The sequence below is a fragment of the Clinocottus analis genome, unplaced genomic scaffold (assembly GCF_023055335.1).
Source record: "Clinocottus analis isolate CAN_PGR_092001 unplaced genomic scaffold, fCliAna1.0.p SCAF_20, whole genome shotgun sequence".
Lineage (NCBI taxonomy): Eukaryota > Metazoa > Chordata > Actinopteri > Perciformes > Cottidae > Clinocottus > Clinocottus analis.
The window spans coordinates 11,914,404-11,940,030 of NW_027175932.1; the positions used below are offsets into that span (position 1 = coordinate 11,914,404).

Sequence of the window (25,627 nt, forward strand, 5' to 3'; positions counted from 1 at the left end):
TGGCCAAGCTGTGGGGGCTGCGCAAGAACAAGACCAACATGAACTACGACAAGCTGAGCAGAGCCCTGCGTTACTACTACGACAAAGTACGCAACGCATACAGATACTATTCCAGGATAAACTGACTGGTTTCATGATGTGATTCATGTCCAAAGGGCCATGAAACCCAATGCAGGGTCCTGACAGTCATGGAAAAGTCATGGCATTTTAAAATAGTTATTTTCAGGCCTGGAAAAGCCCTTGAAAAAAAAGTCATGTAAATGTGTTATATTCATGTGTTCATGACGTTCATTTGCGCTGAGTTTGGAATAATTAATATGCTTTTAAAAGAAAACAATAAGCAGGCATACATACAGGCATCTATATAAACGTTTATTTTTTTAATCAAACTATTATCTCATTCATTTGTGTGTAAGGTATACTGTCTGCTTTGAATCCTCATTGTTAGTTTAAATACTACATCTCATTACTGTTTAAACACAGATTTCACTACATGTTTGCTCATGGACATTTGGTTTAAAATCCTGGAAGTCCAATGGTCAAAATGTGCATGACCTCTGCGATTGACACCGACACATGGAATAATAAAACCACGTCTGGTTTCTTCTGCAGAACATCATCAAGAAGGTGATCGGCCAGAAGTTCGTCTACAAGTTCGTGTCGTTCCCTGAGATTCTGAAGATGGACCCTGCGGTGGTGGAGTCGGGCCGCAGCAGTGAGGAAAGTGCGGGCGCGGCGTCGGAGCCCGAGGCCGACGACGAGGACGGGGCCGGGAGGAACCAATACCTCCACTCCAGCCTGTACTCCTCCTTCAGCGTCGGCTCCCTGCAGCACCCGATGGAGCCGCACCGGCCGATCAAGACGGAGCCCCGATCCGATCACTACGGCGACAGCTCCTCCGTCATCCGATTCGTGACCAACCGAGGCCACTCCTCCCTGCCGCCAACCCCGCCCCCGTCCTCGGCCGAGACCTCCCATTCCTCCAGGCCGTCTCCGGGGCAGGCCCGCTCTTCCTCCTGCTCCTCCACGCCGCCGCAAAGCCCCGCCCACGCCCTGTGGAGAGGGCGGGGCCAGAGCTCCGAGACTTTTGAGTTCGAGCCGAGCGCCCAGCCTCTGAACCTCTCATCCGGTCAGAGGGAGAGAGAGCGGTCACAGGCGCTGCCAGAGGCCAGGAGGTTTGCCCATTGCGGGCCTTCGAAAAGCAGGAAACCCAAAGGTTTGGAAATCTCCGCCTCCTCGCTCCTCCTGACAGGAAGTGACCTCGTCTCCATTGCTCTCAACAGCCCGGCGCTGCCTTCGGGCTCCCTGACCCCTGCCTTCCTCACCACACAGGTACAACATGCCACATAAAACATGTACTAACAGCACTGCACTCACACGTAGTCCTTCTGTAAATACAGGGCAAGAAAAAGGCAGAGAAAAGACGATGCTCTCAGGGAGGGAGGAAGAAAATGAAGCTTGTAGACAGGGAGGAGATGGAAAGAGGTGAGCGGAAAGAGGGGAGGAGGCCAGGGAGGAGGTTCATAAGTGAAGCCATATGTTCCTGAAGCTCCTGATTCACTGGCAGCAACACACTGACCAAACCAGGACAGTTGGCTACATTCAGGCATTCAGCTGACGCCTTTTTCCAGACCGAGCAATGATATGCTGCTGAGTGTACAGCGCTTAATTGACGGAAAGTAAAAGTGCACGCTAAACTGTTCCCTCATCGCTGAACATTTTGTATAATTAAGTCTTTGCAAAGCACACCTGAGCTGTTTTTAGTTCCTACCTTTGAGCGTCCCTGCAGCACAGCTATCCCTGTTGTCCACCAGAAACCGGCTTACGGTGGTTTGTGGTCTTTTGAGGGGAAACTGGTATGTTGCAAGTCAAGCCGGGGAGCTCGATCTGGCTGTTAACTCGGCGAAAAAACATCAAAACACTGACAAAAGCAAAGCATAAGCTGGTCCTGACCAAGTGGCTTAGTGGAGCTGAACACCACCGAGGCTCATGCGCCTGTTTTAGATCAGCAGAAGTACGAGTGGCCAAACAAAGGAAATTTGAGACACAAAGATGACCGGCAATAATCTGTATCTTTTCACAGGAAGCGTTCTTGCAATGAAAAGCAGATTTTAAAGATATTTGTCAGCTCATTTGATGCCTTTATTAAAAAGCTGATAGACAGATGACAGGAAATGAAGGGAGAAAGAGATGACAGGCAGCAAAGGTCATAATCGATGCTTTTTAAAAAGAATTTAAGCATTGCTAAAAGAAAAATGAAGCAGGGTTTTCAAAAACATTCAGATAACGCAGGAAGCTCGGTGGAGGCACTTCTCTTTTGCGGTGAGAACACAAACACAAACACGGAAACTGAGGAAACTGTGCTTCCTGAACTGTAGTTCCTGGTCGAACCGTCCGCTAGAAGTCTGATGTTCCTGTGACAGAAAGAGAAAGAAAAGCGTCTGTGGTCAAATATGAAGAGACAAGAAGGAAGACGAGACGGAAGAAAATAGATGTCATGAATTTTGTATGAGTGGAGCTTCCTGACCTGAATGGAGTCAAGTCTGCCAACACCGTCTGTCTGCGAGACGTGAGTTCACTAGAGGGCAGACTTGGCTTGGAGCTCTGAGACTGAATGACAGGACAACTCCACCACAGACCATGAGCAGCTCTCTGGGCTCACGGCCAGAATAAACACCAACATTTCCATCGCGGTGTATTTATCCTACATTTCACTTTTTTGTCAACGTAGACTCCGTCTGGTCTGCTGCTCACTCCCAGTCCTCTACTCTCCAATATCCATTTCTGGTCCAGCCTGAGTCCAGTGGGACCCCTCAGCCCGGCACAACTGCAGAGCCATGTCCCCCTCTTTCAGGTAACACACACACACACACACACACCAACACATGCCGGCATGAGTCCCGTGTTGAAAAGAGCGTTCAGCGTCAGTTGATCAATCTGACAAGCACTTTGTTTTTGTAAACTTTCCTGCCATAAATCATCCTTGCCCCAAACCAAACCGGACCTCAACCCTTTCCCTAATTCAAAGAGACACTATGGAGTTCATGAAAGATGACATAACACGTCTTACGAACAGAAAGGAGACTTCACATCTCAGTTCATACACTCAGGAGTTCTCTGCTGCTACAACCCCACTAGGTCTGGTAGCTTCCGGTGGCTAATGTTAGCCGACGTTAGCAAACTGTTGCTGAGTGACCGAGTCAGTTTGAATGCATATGAAATGTATTCACACACAAAGCAGTAAGCAAACGCCAGTTAGTTGCCCCTGTAATGCCGTATAGCTTTTATTTAAGGGTAATGACATGAAAACAAAGATGAAGAGTGTTTCATTTGCTGTATTCACAACACATCCTGCCTCATAAGTGCAGGATCTCATACCTTCATTTCACACCACAGATTTACCTCGTCTGTTGTTTTTGTGTGTGTCTGCTGGTGTGTGTGCGATTCACCGTGTGCCAGGGTTTCAAAATAAGCCACAGATGTTTCCGTTCTGGCTTGGACAAGAAGAGGGGGCAACTTCCTGTTAGTTGAGGGGAGCGGGACAGGGCGGGTTGGGCAGGAGCCCCTCCCAGCCATGTCCACTCCAACTGTGGAGCGTCTGCGTAACGACCGGTGATTTAGTCCTCACAGCGCTGGTGCACTACTTAAGTCCCCACGAGGTAATATAAGCAGCAGCAGACTCTCCTGCTGTGAGGCAGCAGCAGTCAGACCAAAGCTGTGAAACTCTTGTGCGTCACACGGGTTTGTTACAACATTCAAACACGTCAGACAGACGCTTTCCTCATTTGTTATTGCGCAAATCACTGTAAAAGCATTGACTATCACTGTCAGCACTGTGGAGGTGACATCATTAATGTAATGACTACTATGTATTGATAGTCTAGTAATGATAACAAAATTGATCAATAATAATACCGTAACCCTATATTTTTAATCAGTATAAAGCCACAATGACTTTCGCCGTTTCACCATATTACTTCTCTTTAAAGCTGCGATTTTGGGTTTGAAAATGTTTGACTTCAGCGACACCTGGTGCTGATATCAAATAATAATCATGACAATAACAATCATGATATCAAATCTGATCCAATAGTCTACTTTTTCTACAAACATCTTATGCCATCTGAATAATTTGAAAGATAGTATAATCACAGAACTAATTCCCATGTAGGTGCTTAAACAGTAAATACCAAAAGTTACACTTTCTAAAAATGTTTAAATAAGTATGTCATAACTTACCAGTGAGTTCATTGCCTTGTTGTGTTTTATTCAATAAGAAAAGCAGGCTGTTCCTCACGTGTTGCCTTATCCATCATCTGATCGAAAGAGGGAATGAGCCTTCATCCGTTCAGCCAAAAGAAAATAACGCTGAAAAATGTCCATGCTTATGAAAAGATATGTCAGAGGGGTTAAATATGATCTGTCTTTCCACCCTGCAGTTCCCCAACCTGCTGAATGGACACCTCCCGATGCAGTTACCCAGCATGGATGCTCCCTCTCCTCTGCGGCTCTCCTCCAGCTCCCACAAGTGCTGATGCCAGCCCGGCCTCCAGGAGCCAACTGGGCCAAACCGAGCCGGGCCGGATCGGCCTGTTAGACTCTGACGATGAACCACACAGGAGTCTCTGACGTCCTCTCAGTCCATTCAGGCTTTGAGGTGAAACCTGTTCCTTTGCATTTATCATATGAAGAAACAGGAGCTTCACTCTGAAGCTTTGCTCTCCGAGAGGAGTCTCCGCATTAGACATTTCTTTGTGTTTACTACAGGTCAACTCCTCATGTTCCTCAAGCGGGTGTTTGGTGCTTTTTTTTCAGGCAAAAAGAAATCGACTGGAGGTCAGACCTCGTCACTTTTCTCATCTCATTTTATATCTCGTGTCATTTCACTCAGTGTAGACTTCAGTGTTACAGACTGGTTGCAATTTTATGAATGTTATTCCTATCCCCCCCACCCTGCCGTGACCAATGTCAACATCCACACCACTGACTCAAACAATGATCTGGGGAAATGCTTGTCAGGAATCATGAGACAACAATATAGAATACAAATAGACATATTTGCTTTCCTGTCGAGAAGATCGATACCACTCATGTGTGTGTGAGCTTAACATGAAGCTACAGCCAGACGACAGTTAGCTTAGCTTAGCGTAAAGACTGCTGACGTTAAAACAAAGGCCTTACAAAGGTGGCAAAATCTAACTAGCGGCTAAAAGCTTACGAGTAAACACATTAACCGTACGGACATGACAAAACGTAATTCATAGTTTTATGTTGGACTGAAGGCATAACGTATGATCTTTAACAGCCGGCTTTACAGGTTTAGGCTAACTTTGTGAACTTTGAGCAGAGCCAGGCTGGCTGATTTCAAGCATGGATGCTAAGCTACATATTGAGCTCACATGCGGTCATCAATCTTCTCAATTTACCCAAAATGCGGAGGCTTCCTTTTAAAATGAACAAATCTCAGAATGTGACCAGTTTTGGGTGTTACAACGATCAACCAATAGCTTCGTCTCATGAATCAAGCTTTTCAGGAAGCAAGAACAAGGAGTGCATCAGGATCATTTTTACATTTTTGTTGTACCAACTCGATAAAGATTCGTCCAGATGTTGATTGTTGGCCACGAGATGAATCCCTCCCCGACTCCTAGCAGAGCACCTGCTAGCCAGCACGCTGAAACGCTGTAGAAGTCTTTTTATTTTGTCTTCTGCATTGCTTTGACTTGACGCTGTGAACTTGTTTTTATCTGTATAGTGTCACGCTTTTCTTTTTAAATGCACTGTACTTTTCAGGCTTGTACCAGCTGTGCCTTCAATATTGTAAGACTTGTGTAAATGTATTGAGCTTTAAAACCAGGTTTTAATAGATATTCCAGGTCAAAATTGCACAAAAGCTTTTATTTTGTAAAAATGGCTCCTGGTTATTTTTTATAAAGAAATTAATGGAAATGTATTCTCAGTGATTTGCTTGTGTTTTGTTGAGAGAAATGCTACTGTTCTTTTTTTTTTGTGGAATAAAATGAATCCATTTTCAGAATTACGACATGAATTGGAAACGACACTCTTTCACCACTCAAAGAACGACAGCTGCACAGGTTGTTTATGAAACAGATTAAATTTACTTTCGATGGTTATGAGAAATAAATAGTTCCAGTAAAAAGAGTCACACACCAACTGTTCACCGGCGGCTCAGTGTTTCAGAGAGGTCGAATTCACAACACAGCAGGCCTTCCATGCATCAGGCACACACACACACACACACACACACACACACACACGCTCGTTCACATAAATTCAGGTCATTCATACATTTGAAAAAGTTTTACAGTTTTACAATAATAAACATTTAGCCGTTGCAGAAATCTCCTTTCGTGCATGTCACTGCTTTTCATGTAAAAAAAAAAAAAAAAAGTTATTAGCAACACAGTTTGCAATCAACAGTGAAATAATCCTGCATTTTTACTATCGATTACAGCGACACAGGTGATCAATTAAAGACTTTTTTTAAGTGTGATAACGTGTCAGTGAAGCATCCAAACACACCGACAAGTTTCACGTGAACTACAACATAGCATTGTGATGCTATATGGAGATATCATCGGGCAATGTAACACAGGATGTCCACCATTAATATAATGACTTTTTATTTTCCTGTGAATACAATACGGTAGTTGTTACATTTAAATGTAAATTGAACAGTATCTTCCATCTGCATTTGTTCTCTTGTGACTGTTTGTACGGAGCTTTAATTTTACAAATATGAGCAAATGTACAGCATAATCTGATCCACGCTGAAAGTAGAAGGAATATCTGTTTTAACGAGTGAACGGACGAGTATGTTCACAGGATTATTACACCATCAGCTGCAAACTGACAACGTTCTTTTTTATTAATTTCATCAGCTATTAATGAGTTTAACAAGCATTAGTCGTGCTTCCGGCACTTGTCTTGCATGTTTCATCCAATCAGCAACCTCTGGGTCGCTTGAACCTTTAAATCTCAGCGGACAATAAATGTGAAATCTTCATGTGGATGTTGAGCTCAAGAGCTGCAGCAACAGGAAAACCCCCTCAGATCGTCTCACTCTTGCATGTTCAACCTGCGATGTTCAACGCATCCCTGGTGTAATTCAGTGCCGCAGCTGATGCACTGCACTCCTGTTTTGCTACTGCGAATGTCGAAATTGCTTTCTGTGCCTTTTCCTTGGTAGACGTCTCTGTGTGACTGTTGTGTCAAAATGGCCGCTCTGATGCTGTTGCTCTGAGCTTCTGAATCGCTGACAGTAAAACTCATCGTTTACCCAAAACCTTTTAAAGGAATAGTTTGATAATTTGGGAAATAGGCCTATTTGTGTTCTTGCCGAGGGACACTCGTGTCTGCATAATAAACATGTGACTGGTCAGGTTAGCTTAGCATAAAAATTTGATTCGGGGTAACCGGCGGTCTTAAAGTACCAAAACCTGCCAAAAAGCACCTCTGAAGCTTCTCATTGTTTACTTGGTACAAAAACAGTGTGTAAAAACATCTCGTTGCCGGTGTAGCAACCTCACAGTCTCTACACGACTCCAACAAGTTACTGTGCTAAGAAAAAGTCCAGCGTGATGTTGTTTTTGTAAAATAAAAATCATGTTCACTTGTGCGTTTTAGAGGTGTTGTTAGGCAGATTTGTAACCTTTGCTTAAAGCCAGGCTATCCTTGATTTGCGTCTTTACACTAAGCTAATGGGCTAGCTTCCTATTTACTGTACAGATATCTCACTCACCCAAAATGTCAAACAATCATTGAAAGCACTTTTTGTGTGAATACATCTCATATAATTTACACCAGGGATGCAAAGCCAACCTGCAGACACTTGAAAACGTTTGAAGAGATCTTCCATTTGTTTCAGTAAACATGCAGTTCAAAGTGAGACTTCTCAACCGGCTTCATCTAGAGCATCACTGTCAGTTGCAAACAACACAACGGGCAGTTATATCTAAAATTTCAATTTGAAATCTTTTCTCTCTCTCTTGTGTACAAATGCTAGAGAGCAGTGGTCTGACGGCAAGTGGAAAACAACCATTTTGCTTGAGTAGCCCCCCCCCACACCCACCCCACACTCGACCCGCTAACCCCTGGAAAACATGCCACAATGACACTGTTGTTTCACAAGGAGAGGTCAGAGGTCACAGTTAGAGGACACATCTTAATACTGTTGGACAAACTCGGCCGCGTTGAGTCCCAGATTCCCAAAAAAATACACTGAAGTGCAAGTTAAAAATAAAGACGGCAGTGAAATCTCAATGCACGGAGCGAGAAAGTGTAGCTTGCATTTTTTTTTAATTCTTTTTTTTTTAAAGCATTCAAGTCCTGGCAGTTTTATTTTTTCGAAGGGTTTTAGGGAAGGCTTGCTGGCTTCCTGTGGGACGTCACATGACTTCCTGTTCAGCTCCAGTATTCCTCTTTCAACCGTGCTTTGCGCTCGAACTCCCAACCGTTTGCCTCCCCCCACTTCTCAGTTTTGGTCCCGTTGCTAAACCAAATGGTCCAAAAGAACAAAAGAACCAGGTGGTTTCATGTTCTCCCAGTGTGATTGGACTCTATGTGTGCTTCTTAAACCATCAACTTAAAACTGCTACTGCAATCAGCTCAAAGTCCTGCTGTTTGACCCTCAGTGCAGGGGCCTCTTGAAGAACAATCCACCGAAATGTGTTTGAAAAGAAGAGGAATCCAAAAGAAACGTTCTCCAACCCACCAAGACCACCGCGCGCCCCAGTCTTTCTAAACCTGGAAATGTTGTGGAGTTCAGTCACGGAAGCTCGAAGAAAAACAAAACATAAACTCCGAATATATATATATAGATATAATACATATTTATATATAAAAAAAAAAGAAATCTGAAGGAACTGAAGCTTTTTTTCGGTCTCCGAGCACGACAACAAGAACAACAACTTGGATCACAGCGTCGACATCAACATCAGTGGAATTCTAACTCAAACGAAGCCGGAGAATCGTCGTCAGGAGTAAAACAATAGTAACCGTCCTGACTGCTCAACTGTGCATGGCGTCTCGAATTCACATCATGTACACACACGCACACACACACACACACACACACACGCACACACACGGTGTGTTAAATACAAACAGTAGTAGTTTAGCAGCAAACAATTCAACCTCAGTCCCCCCAATAAATAAACACAGTCTCTAAATAGATCCAACCCAGAGTCACACGCTCAGAGGGGTGTGTGTGTGTGTTTGGGTGTGTGTGCAGGTACAAAGGGATGGGGGGGGGGTCACTCCGAGGACAGGTGGGCTCATGCGAGAGGTTGTTGGGAAGTGACGATGAAGTTGGGCAGTCGACCATCCTCTTCATCAGACCTTAGAAGAGCATGCTCTGCCTTCTGTTGATCTTGCCGTTACCTGGAGAGAGAGATGAAAACTCTAAAGACTGCGATACCCATACTGCTTTGCTTTACATTAACGATGCTATACGCAGCCGTCATCAAGAGAGGATTACTTTAAGACGGTTTTAAAGGGGGACCAGTGATGTTACAAGCTCTGTTTACTCAATAATGAGGAGCCCTACGCAGCCTGTGAAAACCTCTGTAGTTCTGGAGGGAGCTTTACGGAGTTTGAAAAAAAAAGAAAAAATCATAATGATGTCATCAGGGTTATCTGGGCTTTGGCTCGAGACTTGAAATGTTTTTATGGAAACTTTGAGTTACACACTGGAGATGTGTGGTTTGCAAAAAGAACATTTGGGACACAGTGGAGGAGAGTGGTCCCATGAAAGATGCAATGCAGTTGCATTGTGGGAAATTAAAACTAAAAGTCAGAAGATCTTGCTCCCTGCTGCTTCAGTGTGGACCATTTATGTTATTCTGAATCCCCCACCTTCATGGAAGTGTAATATATTTACCTCCAGTAATCCCTTAGAAGCCCATCAGTGTTCATGGTTTCTCACGTGATCATATTGCGTATTGTTTACTTCTTGGTCTAATGATCTAACACGGTTACATGCTGAAGCATGTGGATGTGTTCCCCACCTGACTCTGGGTACGAGGAGTTCCTGTAACCAGGGTCCCTCTGCAGCTGCACTTCTTTTAATGTGAATATTGATACACCTGCAACACAGAGAGGAGCTTCAGTCCACAGCAAATAGCAGGGACGAAGAAAAGAAATGCAATGAGAAGGAACAAAGAAAGACCGATTGCAGCACTCACTCTCAGGAAGTGTGTGAATTTTCATCCCGAGTTGCCGGAAGTGGGAATGTTTCATAGCCTCTTCAGCTGAAATCCTCTTCTTAGATTCGTACTGCGGAGACAGAAACAGGAAACAGAAACCATCCTGTGATTACAGGCGATTTCACTGTGGCCGGTGGGTCTGCAACCAGTGATCCACTCCAATAAACTTAAAACACATTTGAGGAAAGAGGAACCCGGAGAAACACTGTGTATGGAGAGCACTGATGGTGATGCGCCCCCTGCTGTCGACAACAGGTACTGAAGGAATTCATTCACCAAAATAAAATGACGAGAAAGAAAGAAAGAAAGAATGAAAGAAAGAAAGAGAGAGAGGATTATAATTGTAAAGGGTGGTGCTCTTTGAAGTATTTGTTAACTTGTGATCATTTATCACCTCTTTTTCTTGCTCTGTGAATCAAAGTTCACGTTCAGGTCATGTGACAAGGTGACAGATGTTCCTGAAAGCTCAGAGAGTTAACTGATACCAATGAACAAATCCAGTAATTAGAAGTTTAGTGCAGCAAATTTACCTTTTACCATTTAACTAATAATTTGTGTAATACTGATAATAATGTGCATGTGTTGATCTTCATGAATAATCTTATTTAAAATTGGAAAAGGATACTATATAACATAATAAAACCTAGAATACTAGTGCAATATTAATACAAAGTAAGTACTCAACTCTGACAAATATAAAGCTGTGTGTTTATAAGTTAAGGATTCAGTAGGTAACATTTGAGAAACCAGCAACGCCAAAATCAACTTTATGAACATCATATTATGAGCTGTCGCGCGAGCAGCTTGTGTAGGACCGGTGGCGTGACGCTAAATATGCATGACCCTCCCCAGCTTTACGTAGAAGTGTAATAAGTTACATAAATAATGAGTTTAATAAGTGCTTCAAGATGAGAAAATGTAGAAATGAAACGTGTGTGTGTGAAATGAGCTAGACAAATCAGTTCGGAGTGAACTGCATTCTGGGTATTATGCAGGAAGTGAGGACTCACTTTGAGGAAAGCCAGCAGCAGCTCGATGCCTTCGCCGTCCAGCCTAGAGGAGACAAAAGGAGGAGCAGCGGTTTACTGTCTGCCCGCAACACGGGCTGCTGACAGGAATGTGGGGCTCATGGGACGAAGGAAGCGGTCTGTGAAACGTTCCACAGGATTTCCTGCCCGTGGCGCACATACACACATTAAAACACACTATTACCGTATACATGTGAAGGGGCGGGGCATGGATGCATAACATAAAAGATCGCGCCTCCCTAGAAACGCAGACCACGGTACCTGGGAGCGTGGTTGAGTAACGGCTGCGCCTTGTATTTGGGGAATTTGTAGGATTTAAACTCTTCGATGGAGGAGATCCCCGGCCAGTTGTCCTCCGTTGGTGTGCCTGAAGTCAGAGGACCACAGCCACTCAGACACACAGTGTTTTGCTGGGTTTAGTCAAACATGTTGCCGTGAGACTGTTGGGTTGTCCGGCCCGGCGGGAGTCACTCACCCAGTAACCGGAAGATGAGGTGGAGCTCGTCCTCCACGGTGGAGCCGGGGAACAGCGGCCGACCTGCAGCCATCTCATAGAATATGCAGCCCACACCCCTGCAGAGAGACACACAGGATTGATTACCTTTTTTAAAAATGATTATTAGAAGTTATTAAATGTTCAGATGCTGTCGATTCAATATATTGGTCTTTTTTACTGGATGAATGGTTCAAATGATTTAGTATCTCAAAAGACACATTGATTAATGGACCAGTCCGGCATTCGTACCACATGTCGATCTGCGTCGAGTACTCAGAGGATCCCAGTAGGACATCAGGAGGCCGGTACCAAAGAGTCACCACCTCGTTGGAGTAGGTTTTAGTCGGCACAGACTTGGCCCTCGCCAGCCCTGCCAGCCCGAAAAAGACAGAGACGGATTGTATTCACAGGAGAGAAGCATTGCAGCTCTTTATAGAGCAGAACTGGAAACAATCAAATGCATTTTCAGAGCCTTTTTTCAGAGCTTAAATTCACAGCCAGGGCAAAAGGAAATCTTTCTCCACCGCCGTGAAGGAAACAGCTGCTGCTGTCGTTTCACTTACCGAAATCAGCCAGTTTGAGTTCTCCCTTCTCATTGATGAGGAGGTTCTGGGGCTTCAGGTCCCTGTGGAGAACTTTCCTCTTGTGACAATACGACAGCCCTCGCAGAATCTGGAACAGGAAGACCTGGAGAGACGTAGAGGGAAAACGTGATGTGCAACCCCTTTAGTTCGTCTCTGCAGGGTTTGAAATGTACTAAAGTTTATTTGTTTTAATCGTGTGGTACAGGGGAGATCCAGATCTATGAGTAAAACATGTAAAGGTATGGGAAGCAATAACATTTTTGGTGGATATTTGATCATCTATCTGAAAAAAAGGGAATCGAGAAACATAATTGATGTGATTCAAATGTCTTATTGCATGCCAAAACTCACACATCAAACACCTCTTCATCTTTATTGGTCTAAGTTTCAGATGGGATGTAAATACAAACTGTTATGTTCCTGGAAGGATTTTGTCAAAGAGACATTACTGAAACTTTGCATTGAACATTTGGTCCAGCCTAAACACATTGCACTAAAGAGGAAACTAAAGTAAATATACAAAATATATGAAAAGATAAGTATCTCACCTTCACATTGTGCATGCTCATTATGTTTCCACAGTCATCCATGTACTGCTTCAGGTCTTTATCCTACAGGAAGAAATGACACCATTAGACAGGAAGTAGATCCAATGACACCCAGAGAGCTCTTTGCACACACATTTCACCTCGTCTTTCAGACACATCAATCTTCTATTTCACACATCCTGTTGATGCATTAACGTCTTCCTCATAAAGCATTGATCCATAACCTGTAATGGTTCTGCTTTGCTTGTAATGGTCCTACATTGCTTCCCTGTTTGAGATCCCTGTAGATCATTTCCCAGAGCTTTCACCTACATGCTATAGAAATATGAATATGAATGCAGAAAGCAATAAATTCCTCAGTTTGTGCTACAAAATCTGTCACGAGAGGATGTGGTCGGTGGGGGATCTTCCTGGTGGCAGACGCTTGTGCGCAATGCATCCTGGGATGTAAAGGCACTGCCGGCACAGCTCCGCGAGCAGGAGGCTTTTTCGGTCAATATAGCACACACGAGAGGAACTTATTGCTCTAATTGACTACATTTACCATCTACACGGACTGGACATCCACATAAAGGGTGTAAGCTGTTTCTCCTTCATTGAGTTCACTGACGTTGAGGGATGAATAAATAAAGGAACAGAGAGAAGGAGTGAGTCTCACCAGATACTCAAAGACGAGCGTGAGGCTCTTCTCAGTGTGGACGATGTCGTGAAGCGTCACGATGTTGGCGTGTTTGAGGTCCTTCAGTAACGACACTGCAGACAGAGACAAAGGCACACAGGCGTAATGATGAATGCCCCATGACTCCAATTGTAAAAGTATTTCGTGGGCAAATCTTTTTATGTTATCGTTAAGACAAAAGGTGATGATTACCTTCTCTGATGGCGGTGCACGGCGCTCCCTCCTCGTGCTCCAGCCGGATCTCCTTCAGTGCCACCAGGTTGTCCGTCAGCTTGCTGCGCCCTTTAAATACCGTGGCATAGGTTCCCTGAACGCAACACAACAACGTTGGTTTAATATTACGGACGTGGCGCGAGCTGTGAAACACATTTCCTTCACTGATAGTGGCCGATGGGATTTCAGGAATTCCTCACCTCTCCCAGTTTGTCCAGCTTGATGTACGTCTCCAACTTGCCAAAACCAATCTCCGACTGCGGAGAGGACAGAGGTCACTTAAGGCACAGATTTTGACACAGTTAGAGTCCCACTTTGGATTCTGCAATAGGCTCAATCTAAGGTTTAACTGTTCCTGCAACACCAGAATAAAACTTTTCAACACAAAGGATCTTTTCATTCCCCAAACCTTCAGATACATATTCATATGAACTCAAAACGTAACGCAGGAGTGTGGTATTCTGTTTCATTTTCTTTTTATGTTCACTGTTTCTCTTCTGTGATGGATTTCTCAGTGTATTGAGTTTTGAAAGAAGCTTCTGGCTCTTTGTTTCTGACCGCCACCAAACACGACGAGCGCAGTCGAGGGTTTAGATCTCAATACGCGGGCATGATACACACATTCATGAATAAACATCCAGAAATCCACTTAGAAATCCTCCATGTAATATCAGAGTTTGCTGAGAATCATCAAGTTATTACATCTTCCTAAGAACCAAAATGTGGGCATCCTCTCCAACCGGCAGGACTGAATTGAGAATAACAATATATCAACGCTCTAAAGGGACGAGAGAAGCAGCGTTTCTTACTTGGCGCTTTAGAAAGAATGAAAAACAGTTTCCAGTTTGGCTCCAAAACTAAACTGCCTGGTCAAAAAAAAGTCACCACCAAAACAAAAGGTCACACACTAATATTTCTTTGGCTGCCTTTCGCTTTGATCACGGCAGCATTCGCTGTGGCATCGTTTTCATAAGCTTCTGCAATGTCACAAGATTTGTTTCCATCCAGTGTTGCATTAATTTATCACCAAGATCTTGTATTGATGATGAGTCTGACCGCTGTGCAAAGCTTCTCCAGCACATCCAGAGACTCTCAATGGGGTAAAAGTCTGGACTCCATGTGTGTACATGATGCCTCATGATCCCTGAACCACTCTTTCACACTTTGAGCCCGATGAATCCTGGCATGGTCATCTTGGAATATGCCCAGACCATCAGGGAAGAAAACATCCATTGATGGAATAACCTGGTCGTTGCTCAACCTGGTCGTTGCTCAACCTAGACCTGAGCAACTGCAGCAGTGTAACTTCTTTAAGCTTCTTCTGATATACATGAACCTTCAATGTCGCCAACAGTCTGCAACAAAGCTGCGTAATCACCCCGCCGCTGAGTATGATGATGTCATTTGATGGTCTGAAGGCAGGAGGTGAGCGCTCGTGACTCCCTATTAATCCATCCCGGTCTCACAGCGGGCCAGTTGCCATGGTGACTTGCACAGCGGGAGTCTGCGATGCAGAGCAATAAAAAAGGCAACACACACACACACACACACACACACACACACAGAGAGAAAAAGAGAGAGAGAGACTGACCAGTGAAGCTCTGCGGGAGCGCCGGCTGAGCGGCTGGTCGAATTGCGGGCTGCTGAGCTGCAGCTTCTCCAGGTAACCGTCGGGAATTCGAATGTCGGCCGGCAGCGACAGGCGCTTGTTGAGGTCCTAAAACACACACACGCACAAGTTTCAAATGTTTCCAATTACGACTGAGCTTGTGGTTGGACATTCCTGTCGCGGAGGCCATCTTTGGAGGCCAGGAGTTTTGCAACTTTGTAAAAGAAACCAAACTCAAGCTGCTCATCGGATGTCAGCGCTCGCTGTGAGGTAACCACCTGAAAGGGCGGTTATTAGTCACACTAGAGCTTTTATGCAATCTGCTCCCATCACAGCACACCGTGAGAAAGTGCACATGCGTGTGTCTGTGTGTGATGTCGGGCATGTTTCAACAGCGAGCAGGAGCAGATGTCTGAAAATAACTCGCTCTCACCTCCCTGCTACTCCCAGAGAGAGGGGACAGAGATCAGGACGATCACCATCCTATAAAGGGCTTCATGAGCACAAATCACCACAGATTACGATCATGAAAACACACACACATGCAAGCGGGACGGCCAGAGAATGAGGGGAGGATAAAAACAAACCGCGCGTGTGTTTATTACTCTTTAAAAGCCTTTATTCTCAGCCCGGCTGTCGCCGTCAATATTACCGGGCTCATATCTTATTGTTGCGGAGGACTGGTCGGATCTATTCCAGGATCAAAACAAGAGCACATCTGATAGCGACGGGCTGACACAATGTCGAGTGAAGTGGGAAAAAAACCAGGAGTAAAAATACAGCGAGAGAAGACGTCACATCTGTTCTCTCGTCGTACGCGCTTCAAGTTTCGGTGACAATGCTGCTCAGCGAGGACGTGCGATGACAAGCGATAGTTCAAATAGAAGCTCTCATTATGTCGAGCATAGCGACGTCCCGGGAAGCAGAAGCGTTATATAATGTGTCTCAGTGTGGCTTTCTCACCGGCGTAAAGTCATTTCATGTCAGTCCACAACTCATGCTTTCATCCTTTTCTATTCATGCTGCGTTGAAGAGCACTTTGTCAGCCTGATTTAAAAAAGAAATATTTAATTGAACTGTCGAGAAATTGTTAATCATTTTATTGTTGAAGTAATCAAACCAAAATAATCCATAATTTCTCTGGGCCTAACATCTGCCACACGTTTGGATCATATCAAATTTTGGGTGTGTTGGCCCGTGGATCTTAACGTGTGGAACCATTTATAGAAACTGTAAATGTTAGTTGCAACAGCTGTACTGTTAAAAATTACTGCAAGATGTTAAATGCGTCCTCCACTCAATGGTAATTCTGCTGCCGATACAATCGTGCACTTCCTAAACCAAAAGCCAGATACCTGGTTTTACTTTTGGTGGAGCCAAAAACAATGAATAATTGTGACAAATAAATTGGATCTCAACATTAATCTTGATAATGATTTTGACCTTAACCGTGCGGCACAAATAAATCAACTCAAAAGAGTGAACAGGAAGTGAAAGGGACATAAAACGCATGACTGCGGTTGTTCAGGTGTAAAGTTTGACAAATAACCGCCGTGTACAAGACTCACATTAATCTGTGCAGATTGAAGACAATGGACGGGATCAAAGCTTTTCTGTCATTGCTGTGAAGTGGAACATGCACATGTCCTGCTCCACCGAGCTTCAGGACACCACACCTTTCTAAAAATGTACACCGCAATATGCATCGCCTCTGAGAGCAGAAGTGACTTCAGAACTTTAAAAACGGTCTTAAACACTATATTTGACCCTTACGGTTCACAACGACTTTTAAAATGAAATGTTTTGAATGAATTCTACACGTAACATTCAGCATTGGTGATATATAAGTCTTTGTTTACTGCAGGTTTGAAGTGCAGTATTTAATGTTTCAGGAAGTGGAACAGCGTCTCCTTTACCTAGATGAGCGAGCACACTGTGTCCTTAACCTCCTTTCTCAAACAATACGGCTGAATTAAAACCTCTTGCAGTCTCAGAAGAACCACAAGAAGAGCAGCGTACTTCCGCTCATACGAAGCTCGTGAGTGTGTGTGTGTGTGTGGAGGGGGGGGGGGGGGGGGGGCACAGGTTCGACTTATGATCCAAAGATCGTTGAGCTCCGTCAAATATAATAAACACTCAAAACAAGCAGAAAAAAATAGGTCACTGTGTGCTTGTGTGACAGACGCAAAATCAAGGATGTTTTCAAGGATGATTTTGTCCCATTCGCTCCTCGGCCAGCAGGGGGCAGGAGGCCTCCAGGCTGAGACGCTCGCGCTCTTCGGATGAAATCTCTCCAGGGGTTTAAATATTTATGAAGATAAAGACGATGTATATGGAGCGACTGCATTCAACGTGTCGTGAGTCCACAACATAACCAAAAGGTAGCATCCTTGTATTAGCAGGAGAAGATGGTTCGCCACTTGTTAAAGCTTCTTGAACCGATAGTTTGAAACAATATAACAGACGCCGGATGAATTAGTGGTGGCCTGCAGCCAGAGTGTCTCAGTCAATTCAGACAAAAAAACACCGTGAAATTAGAAACTTGCAGGCAAACGAGTCCCCTGATAATCATGAGGAGCGTTTTTTTCTCCCTCCCATTCATCCTGCTCATATTTTGCTTGTACACGTTACCGTGTCAGAGGTAGCCCGTGGGCCACCCGGGCAATTTATCATCTTTCATCCAGCCGGTGTTTAAAAAGCTTGTTCTGGTTGATGAAACAGCTTTTTGTTGGAAAGGCGTCTGCGTCCAGACAAATATGAACAAAACATGGAAATGACTATGCTGTGCCTCGTTTCCAGCAAAAACATGAAAAATTAAATATTTGTTCTCCCATTGCAAATAATAAAATGATGTTTAGCAGGCGTTTAAACGCCAACCTCCTTTTGAATGGCATAACCTCGTGGTTGGTATAGGAGGAGCTCTCCCGGCATGCTCTCTGGAGATGTCGGGAGAGACGGCCGATACACAGAAGAATCACTGGTTTACAGCACAGATCCTCACATTGCTCCTCCGCTGCGGTTCGAGGGGAGCGCGACTGCTATCAACATCATGACGCCGAGCGCCCGTTAGGAGAGCCCACCCCCCACAATGCTTAGGGGGGAAAGCCGGTGGAGGAAAGGGAGGGGGGGCGTAACCGAGCAGAAGGAGAGGAGATGCGGAGAACCCTGCCATGTAAGCCTTTTTGTTTTTGCCAGTTACGGTGTGTGCGTGTGTGTGTGTGTGTACGTGTGTGTGTGCGTGTGTGTGTGTGTGTGTGTGTGTCTTGCCTCCATGGAGATCCGCCGGTGGATGCGGTTCCTCAGACAGACGCCGGTTGGAGATTGCACCTCGTCTGAAGACGTTCCCGATGCTTGGTCGCTCTCCCCGTCCGAGCCCATCTTCAGGTTCTCGTGCACAATATCTGAGACAGAGTGAAGAACACAATACACGGGTTGTTGGGATCTTTTCCAACAGGGTACAAAGTGGCATAAAATTGGACTAAATTTGTCCCTTTATTATAAATCTGACACTTTACTTTGAGTCCCGCATCTAGCATGTATAAGCACTATACAAATACAGTTTACAACCCACGAAAATGGAATTGTGAAAAAAATCCAAGCACAATCAAAGTGATGTACAGTATTCAACATTATAACTTCTATGAAGACGGTTTCTTTCTATATTGTAATTCATAATCTGTTAATACGCAGCCTCCTCTTGTGAGAGGCCACATGAGGAGTTATAGTGATATGCTTACATCTTTTATATAACGTGTGTTATAAACCATTTCATCTCTATACGCTGCTTATACATCAGGGGAAAGTGCCGATGTTACATGTGCTGATGGATTGATTAGGGCTGCAACAATTGATTACATTTCCAATCGATCATTTGGTCCATAAAGTGTCAGATAAAAGTGAGAGTGGTTTCAGTCATGCTCTGCGCTGGTTGTAGTGAGAGGAGCAGATATGGGTTTGCAGTACCTGTAGGTGTATTTAAAGGGAATATTTTGGGGGCGAGTGAATATAAATATTAGCCTCAGACCGCACAGCAGCCTGTAATGGTGTTATGAAATGCATATCTTTACCCTCCATCTCTCTATCTCCCTCTCTCTCTCTCTCCCTCTCTCTCTCTCCTTCTCTCTCCCTCTCTCTCCCTCTCACACCCTTGTAACCCTCGAGACCAAAGATTAAGCTCTCTAACCAGCACCGCTTCCTTCAGGGCAATAAAACTACCACTACTACCATAGCACAGCCGGAGCAAACACACTGATGTACAAACCACATGCAACACCCCTCCACCCTTCCCTCCCCTACACACACACTTACATACACACACACACACGCACACACACACGGTTAATGAGTAGCCATGGTTGAGCAGCTCTGTCATCAGGGTGTCAGCGCCTCCAACCACGCAGTCTGTCATCACACGTGAAAGAAGAGCAGAGATATGAGCGGAGAAAGAATTGTTTTGTCGATGCAGCTCAAGTGTTTCAATTATTTAAACGTGATAAACCGGATTAGCTCTCAAAATATCACACCTAAGATAATTAAATAGAATTTTTAATGTGGATTTTTTTGGAGGGCGTGATTGGGTTTTTGTACCCGGACGAAATGTTTTCCTTTCCAATGTGTCTTATCGCCAAACGTCTCTTCATACTGTGAAGTCCTGCTTCTTCACTGCGCGGTTTGGCCACAACCCAGAAGAACACTTTGCCCAGAATGGGAACCTGTCTGTGGTCATCTGGTAAAAAAACAACAACACAAAAGCTCTTCAGATAAAAGGAAATACTGATCCACTTTTAGAACCTGAAACGCTTTTAGGATTTTCCTCTGGGGGTCAGACCCGTTCAACGCCGCTCTGTGTTCCACGTATTGTTGAAGTCAGGTTTCTCTGCTTCTCTGCCTGAACTTCATCTTCGGTTAGAGTGGAAGAAGTCGAGATGCGACACGAGGTCTTTAAAGCCGGGGTAGACCGTTTATGTTCAAAAGGTCCGTAAAAACCTTTCAGGATATTGTAATCCATGTGGTAAACACAGGGAGAACAAAATAACGCCACAGTTCTTGCCAATGAAGCCAAAAATAAACAGCCTACCCTGCAAGCTACATCGAACACTAACCGTCAGTCACCACAATAGAGAAGACGTGTCCTGTCTGTCTTGCTTCAAAAAGAAAATTGGAAGAGAGGATATGGGAGAAGGTGAAGGAGGTACAAAGAATTAGAGAAAAGGGAGGAACAGGAAATTGTTGCAAGGTTCCCATCTGCTCCACATCCTTCCTCATTTCATCTAGTTTTCCCTCTTTTGCCTACTCAACCACCTTCCATCATCCATCTCCTCCGTTTCCCCAAGGGGCCCCATTTATCAACTGGAAATGTCGAGTGCAGATGTCTTCCAGGTGTCTCTCCCTCTCCCCTCCCAAACAAAGAGGAGCCGAGTCCCACTCCATTGTCCCTCACGGCTCCCCGTCAGTCAAGATGGCGGCGGCGATAACAGAAATGCGGATGAGTTTATCTTGTGTCGCGTCCAACTGTAGCGGATCACGGCATTATGATTGGGTACGCGATGAATCCACAGATGCTCCAGATCAAGCTTTTCTCTGGATTTCACCAAAAAAAAAAAGGGCAACATGAGGCCCAGACAGACTCGGCCGGGCTTGTTTTTGATCCGGTCGATTGCCGTGAATGCCTTTTGGCTCCTGAGTGAGTTGCTGATCCCCTGCTGGCCCCAGCGGCCCGTTACCAGGAGTCAGCAGTCAATGGCGGTGTAACACAGTCAATACAATTCTTCTCTGTGTACTACGGACTCGTGTCGATCAATTTCTACTTGTGTTTGAGAGCGTGTGCGCATTCAGCATCTCTACTAGCGTGAGTACTGTCACAGCAATACAATCCAGTCAATGACAGAATTTGGGAAAACAAGGAAAATAATAGATTTCAGATTTAATTATGAAATTTAATTTACAATGATTAAGGTATTTACACGATTTAAAATCGCCGATTTTCGGCAACAGCGATTCAGAGTATTTACATTCTGTAATTCCCTCTCTAGTAGTTTTTGTTGTTAGAGGCGGGGTCCGTCATTCCCACACAGGGTACACATTGTGGGATTTAAGGGACATGATGCAAACACATGATTATTTTTTACTGATATCTGTTAAGTTGAATTATGTCACTGCTTTTCAAACATTTCTCCTGCTTCTCATCCAAAGAACTGGCAGAAAATACCGCGTGTCTTTTACTGTGAACAACTCCACGATCGGAAACATATCTTCAAAACCAGACGGCAGCTATATTCAGAACCTTTTGTCCACGAATCATTTTTTATATTTGCAATGCAGTAACGCAACAGGAAGGAGCCGCTAGCGTGAGCCGTTTGATGAAGGCTTTAAACTTCCGTCGTGTGCCACCAGCAGCATGAAATGAGCCTGCGGAGGCTCGTATCCGGATGGAAATTGGCTAATAATTGACTGACCTTTTTTTTTTTTTTTTATCAAAATAGCATGCACAAATCAATCACTCTCCTGTTTGAAGAACTTTGCTATAAACCACATTTGCTTTTACTACCAACCATAACTTTAAGATTAAACATCTAACCTCATGTGATGTTTTTTTCTTCTTTCTCAGTGTTACTTTCTGTTCATAACAAGTGTCTTCACATTACAGCTAGTACTTTCAGAGAGATATGGCTGACCTTATATGGCATTCTGGGGGCGTTTCAGGCCTGTACGTGCACATGTAGATGGATATGGAGCTTAAAATATATTTAAAAAAACGTTATTACAGTCATCATAAACCTACAGGCCTCTACAAGACATTCAACCACTGCATTTAACCCGTCCTACGCATTTTTAGGAGCAGTTTTGTTCATTTCAACGCACACATTTAGAATGTGTTCTGTGTACGCTTTAATGAATAACCTCGATGAACTTCTAGAAACGTCTTCCTCTTTCTGTCTCTCTTCCTTTTCCGACTCTGTGACCGCCACACTTTCTTCCTCCTATCCTCGCCGCGTTCTCTTCATGAACACTTTGCAAACAACGACTCATTCTCTCTCTCCACTTCTTCACCTCGTCTCCTTTTTATGGAAAATCCCAAAAGGTCTCTCTTCCCTTTTTCTGCCATCTCTCCATCTCTCGTCTTCAAAAATATCAGCAGTTTCTTTCACTTCTCATTCCCGCCTTCCTTTCCCTTTCACTCTACGTGACTCTCCATCGCTCCCGACTTGCTTTCTCATTTGCGTCAGCCGATCTGACTCCCGCTGTTGCTTCAACGCATTCCTTTGCTACCTGTGCAAATGATCTCATCTGTCCTACTTTCTTTTCCTTTCAGCCTCCTTTTCCTTTCACATTCCTCTCCATTATCTCCAGCTATTCGATCCCGTCATCTCCTCCGAAAACCCCCAAATTCTTTCGCTCACAATAATATTTTCTCCGTCTCCCATCGCCTTCCAACAGCTGCTCTTCAAAAACCCTGAAGGCTGCTTTCTAATCTTCCTACATTGTTGTTCTTCTGCTTTTGCTCGTCTCTTATCTTATCGTGCCTCACTTCTTCCTCTATCCCAAAACCTTGAATGATTTAATTCTCCACCCACTTTCGCTCTCTTTCTGTACTGATCGTCTTCACACATCCTTCCTTCACTTCCCTCCCTTTCTTGAGTCTTTTGTGCTTCTTCTCTTTACCGTCTTTAGCAGCTTTGCTAATAAGCGCACAGAGTGTGGCAGCAGTACGCGGTACAACAATGTCCTACTTAACTGCCCTGTTTTTGGATCCAAGTTCGTCAATGTAGGCCGGGGTCCATTGCGATGCCCAGCAGGCCCTCTAGTGTATCACCCGGCTGCAACAATTTGCTTGGCGAAGAATCAATCAGGGCAATCAATACAAACAAATGGAACTTTGTTACAGTCGTCATAAACCTGCGGGCCTCTACACGGATTATAAAACACTGCATGTAACCTGTCCTACGCATTTTTAGGAGCAGTTTTGATCTTTTCAATGCACACATTTAGAATGTGTTCTGTGCAAGCTTTGAAAAACCTTGATAATCTTTGAAAAACATTTTCTTTCCTCTTTCTGTCTCCCTTCTTTTTCCCACCAGCCTATGATGCCACACTTTCCTCCTCCTAACCTCTCTAGGTTCTCTCTATACCTTGCAAACAACGACTCTTTCTCTCTCCACTTTCCTTTTTTACTGAAATAATAAACATTATTCCACCACCTCCAAGTGGTAAAACCTCTCGCGTTAAGTCGAACAGACTGTTTGCACAGATGCTGATTATTGCTGCCTGTCCATGTGGGGGAAAAGCTATCGATGCAATGTTAAACAATGTTTGTTTAAGGTTTAGGCCAGCATCTGTGTGGTGTAGTGAAGTGGAACTGATCATACAGGCTGTAAAATAAATAATGAATCTGAAACGAAAGCCTTCTGAAGTACCCGAACAATCTGAAAACACTGCAGCTTAACGTTAGTAATAGCAGGAATAAGAGTCTACAGCCACAGCGGTGTTCCTATGAAGGTGTACTGTGAGCTCAATGCTAAAGTGCTGATGGTTAACAGCTATAGTGTTCACTGTCTGCTGTATGTTTAGTGCTAATTCTCTGGATAAGTGAAAAATGGAAACCATCAGGTGGCGCTTGAAGCTTTTCAAAGCGTTTAATCCTGCCAGGCTCTCGTCACTAATTATTCAAAATAAACCCAAAGGCTGGTTTGTTGATACCCACAACATTTCGTTCCTCCGTTTCACGCCGTCGCCTGAATCATCTCGCCACCCTTTGGTCCGGGACATCTCGGTCTGACTCATCTCGGGCCGGAACCAGCGTCACGTCTGACTGAACCCCCCCACATCCATCTGTCACTCGTGGATGCAGACAGTCACTCTGGCCAGGAGTGCCTTCTCAAACACAAGAGGCAGGATGGGAACTCTCTGGGCCGTGACACATTTTCAGTTTGTTCCCGGATCCATCTGCAGCGCACTCCCACTACTCACTTCCTTCCTTGTGCGCGAGTGTGTGAACACGTGTTTGTGTGTGTGTTTGTGTGAGTCTCACCTAGACGACTGCCGCTGCGTGGCATCGCCATGAAGGACCCCAGGGTGCCGCCGATGACGCTGTGCGGCCGGCGGAGCGGGGGCTTCTTGAAGGAGCCGGTGTACTGGTGCAGGAAGGAGTGCATGCTGTGCGAGGTGGGGGGGCGGCCGTTCCTCATGAAGGGCTCTGGAACAAAACCCAACAAATGCGGACATCATTTCTGGCGTTCGGGAAAAAATGAACGGAGGCTCAATAAGCCGCATCGGATACCAACATGGCGAAACAAACACATCATCTCTCATCTTCCTCAAATCACTGCGGTGTGCTCCTCATCTCAAACGCGTGCTGTGCGGCTTTGTTTAAACCTGCAGGACTTTATTTGACATTTAAGTCTAAGAATCTAAAAATACCAGGCATCGGCCTAAATGAGGAGAAATGTGTATAAATAGATAAAAACAGACATCAAATTTCCTCCAACGTTATGTAATGTTGCACCAAGTTTGAATAGCTGGCTCAGTACAGCAGAATCAAACGTTACACAAACTCTTCTGCTTTCGAGGAAATTAAGGAGATTTGTCATTTCTGAGAATATTCACGTTGTTGCCGAGTGTTACATGAGAAGAAGACAAGTCTGCGCCAGTCGAGGACTAAATCGGCGGCACTTTCCGCCGTGAACACAGTGACAGGTGCCCACAGGTGGATTTTGTTACCTTTTGACAGAACCAGTCTTTTTTCCGCATCGCTCGCACGACAGTAGCAGACTTGGAAGATTGACAGCCAAAGAGCAATTATGTTACTCTGCCAATCAGGAACACATTGGCCTCACTCACGGGCCCCAAGAAGTGATGGCATTTCCAATCGCGGCCTCCACAGAAACCCTGGGAGCAAACATTACGACCCAGTGTTCTCCAGTCAGAGTCCAGCTGCTGCACCTTTGCAAAAAAAATGTCTTAAATAGTCCCGTTCGGATCTGCATGATAAGTCTGCACATAAGTGTCTCATAACGTGTGGGTTTATCTTCCTGCTCCTGCCAACTTTCTTCAGTTCAGCCAACCTTTTCAAAGTCGGAGGCGACAGACTGTGCCGCGTTCCTACATGTCAAAACTCACATTTTAACAGTACGCTGCCCTCGGGTGCTTGTCAGTCGCTTCAGAATTACAAGGTGAGCATAAATTATATAAGGAGGTGAAAATGTCAGTGCTCGTTGGGGCTTTCATGTTTTTTATGAGCAGAGGAC

At 44.6% G+C, this 25,627-nt stretch overlaps 2 protein-coding genes across 2 annotated transcripts in view; one reads left to right on the forward strand and one right to left on the reverse strand.

The window, feature by feature from the left end:
- elk3 (ETS transcription factor ELK3) overlaps window positions 1–6,161 on the forward strand; it is a 9,057-nt gene extending 2,896 nt beyond the window's left edge. The window contains exons 2-5 of the mRNA XM_068586952.1: window positions 1–86; window positions 613–1,332; window positions 2,732–2,854; window positions 4,440–6,161. The exon at window positions 1–86 is cut by the window's left edge and continues 151 nt beyond it. Coding sequence (XP_068443053.1) covers window positions 1–86; window positions 613–1,332; window positions 2,732–2,854; window positions 4,440–4,535 — 1,025 coding nt within the window. The 3' untranslated portion in view covers window positions 4,536–6,161. The remainder of the gene's footprint in view (window positions 87–612; window positions 1,333–2,731; window positions 2,855–4,439) is intronic.
- Window positions 6,097–25,627, reverse strand: part of cdk17 (cyclin dependent kinase 17) — a 37,945-nt gene continuing 18,414 nt past the window's right edge. Inside the window, exons 3-17 of the mRNA XM_068586951.1 lie at window positions 24,412–24,576; window positions 18,651–18,784; window positions 15,366–15,491; window positions 13,975–14,031; window positions 13,754–13,868; window positions 13,541–13,635; window positions 12,883–12,945; window positions 12,314–12,437; window positions 12,000–12,120; window positions 11,730–11,827; window positions 11,516–11,621; window positions 11,237–11,279; window positions 10,206–10,296; window positions 10,029–10,106; window positions 6,097–9,402 (exon numbers count right to left, since the gene is read on the reverse strand). Of these exons, the coding sequence (XP_068443052.1) occupies window positions 9,362–9,402; window positions 10,029–10,106; window positions 10,206–10,296; window positions 11,237–11,279; window positions 11,516–11,621; window positions 11,730–11,827; window positions 12,000–12,120; window positions 12,314–12,437; window positions 12,883–12,945; window positions 13,541–13,635; window positions 13,754–13,868; window positions 13,975–14,031; window positions 15,366–15,491; window positions 18,651–18,784; window positions 24,412–24,576 (1,457 nt within the window). The 3' untranslated portion in view covers window positions 6,097–9,361. The remainder of the gene's footprint in view (window positions 9,403–10,028; window positions 10,107–10,205; window positions 10,297–11,236; window positions 11,280–11,515; window positions 11,622–11,729; window positions 11,828–11,999; window positions 12,121–12,313; window positions 12,438–12,882; window positions 12,946–13,540; window positions 13,636–13,753; window positions 13,869–13,974; window positions 14,032–15,365; window positions 15,492–18,650; window positions 18,785–24,411; window positions 24,577–25,627) is intronic.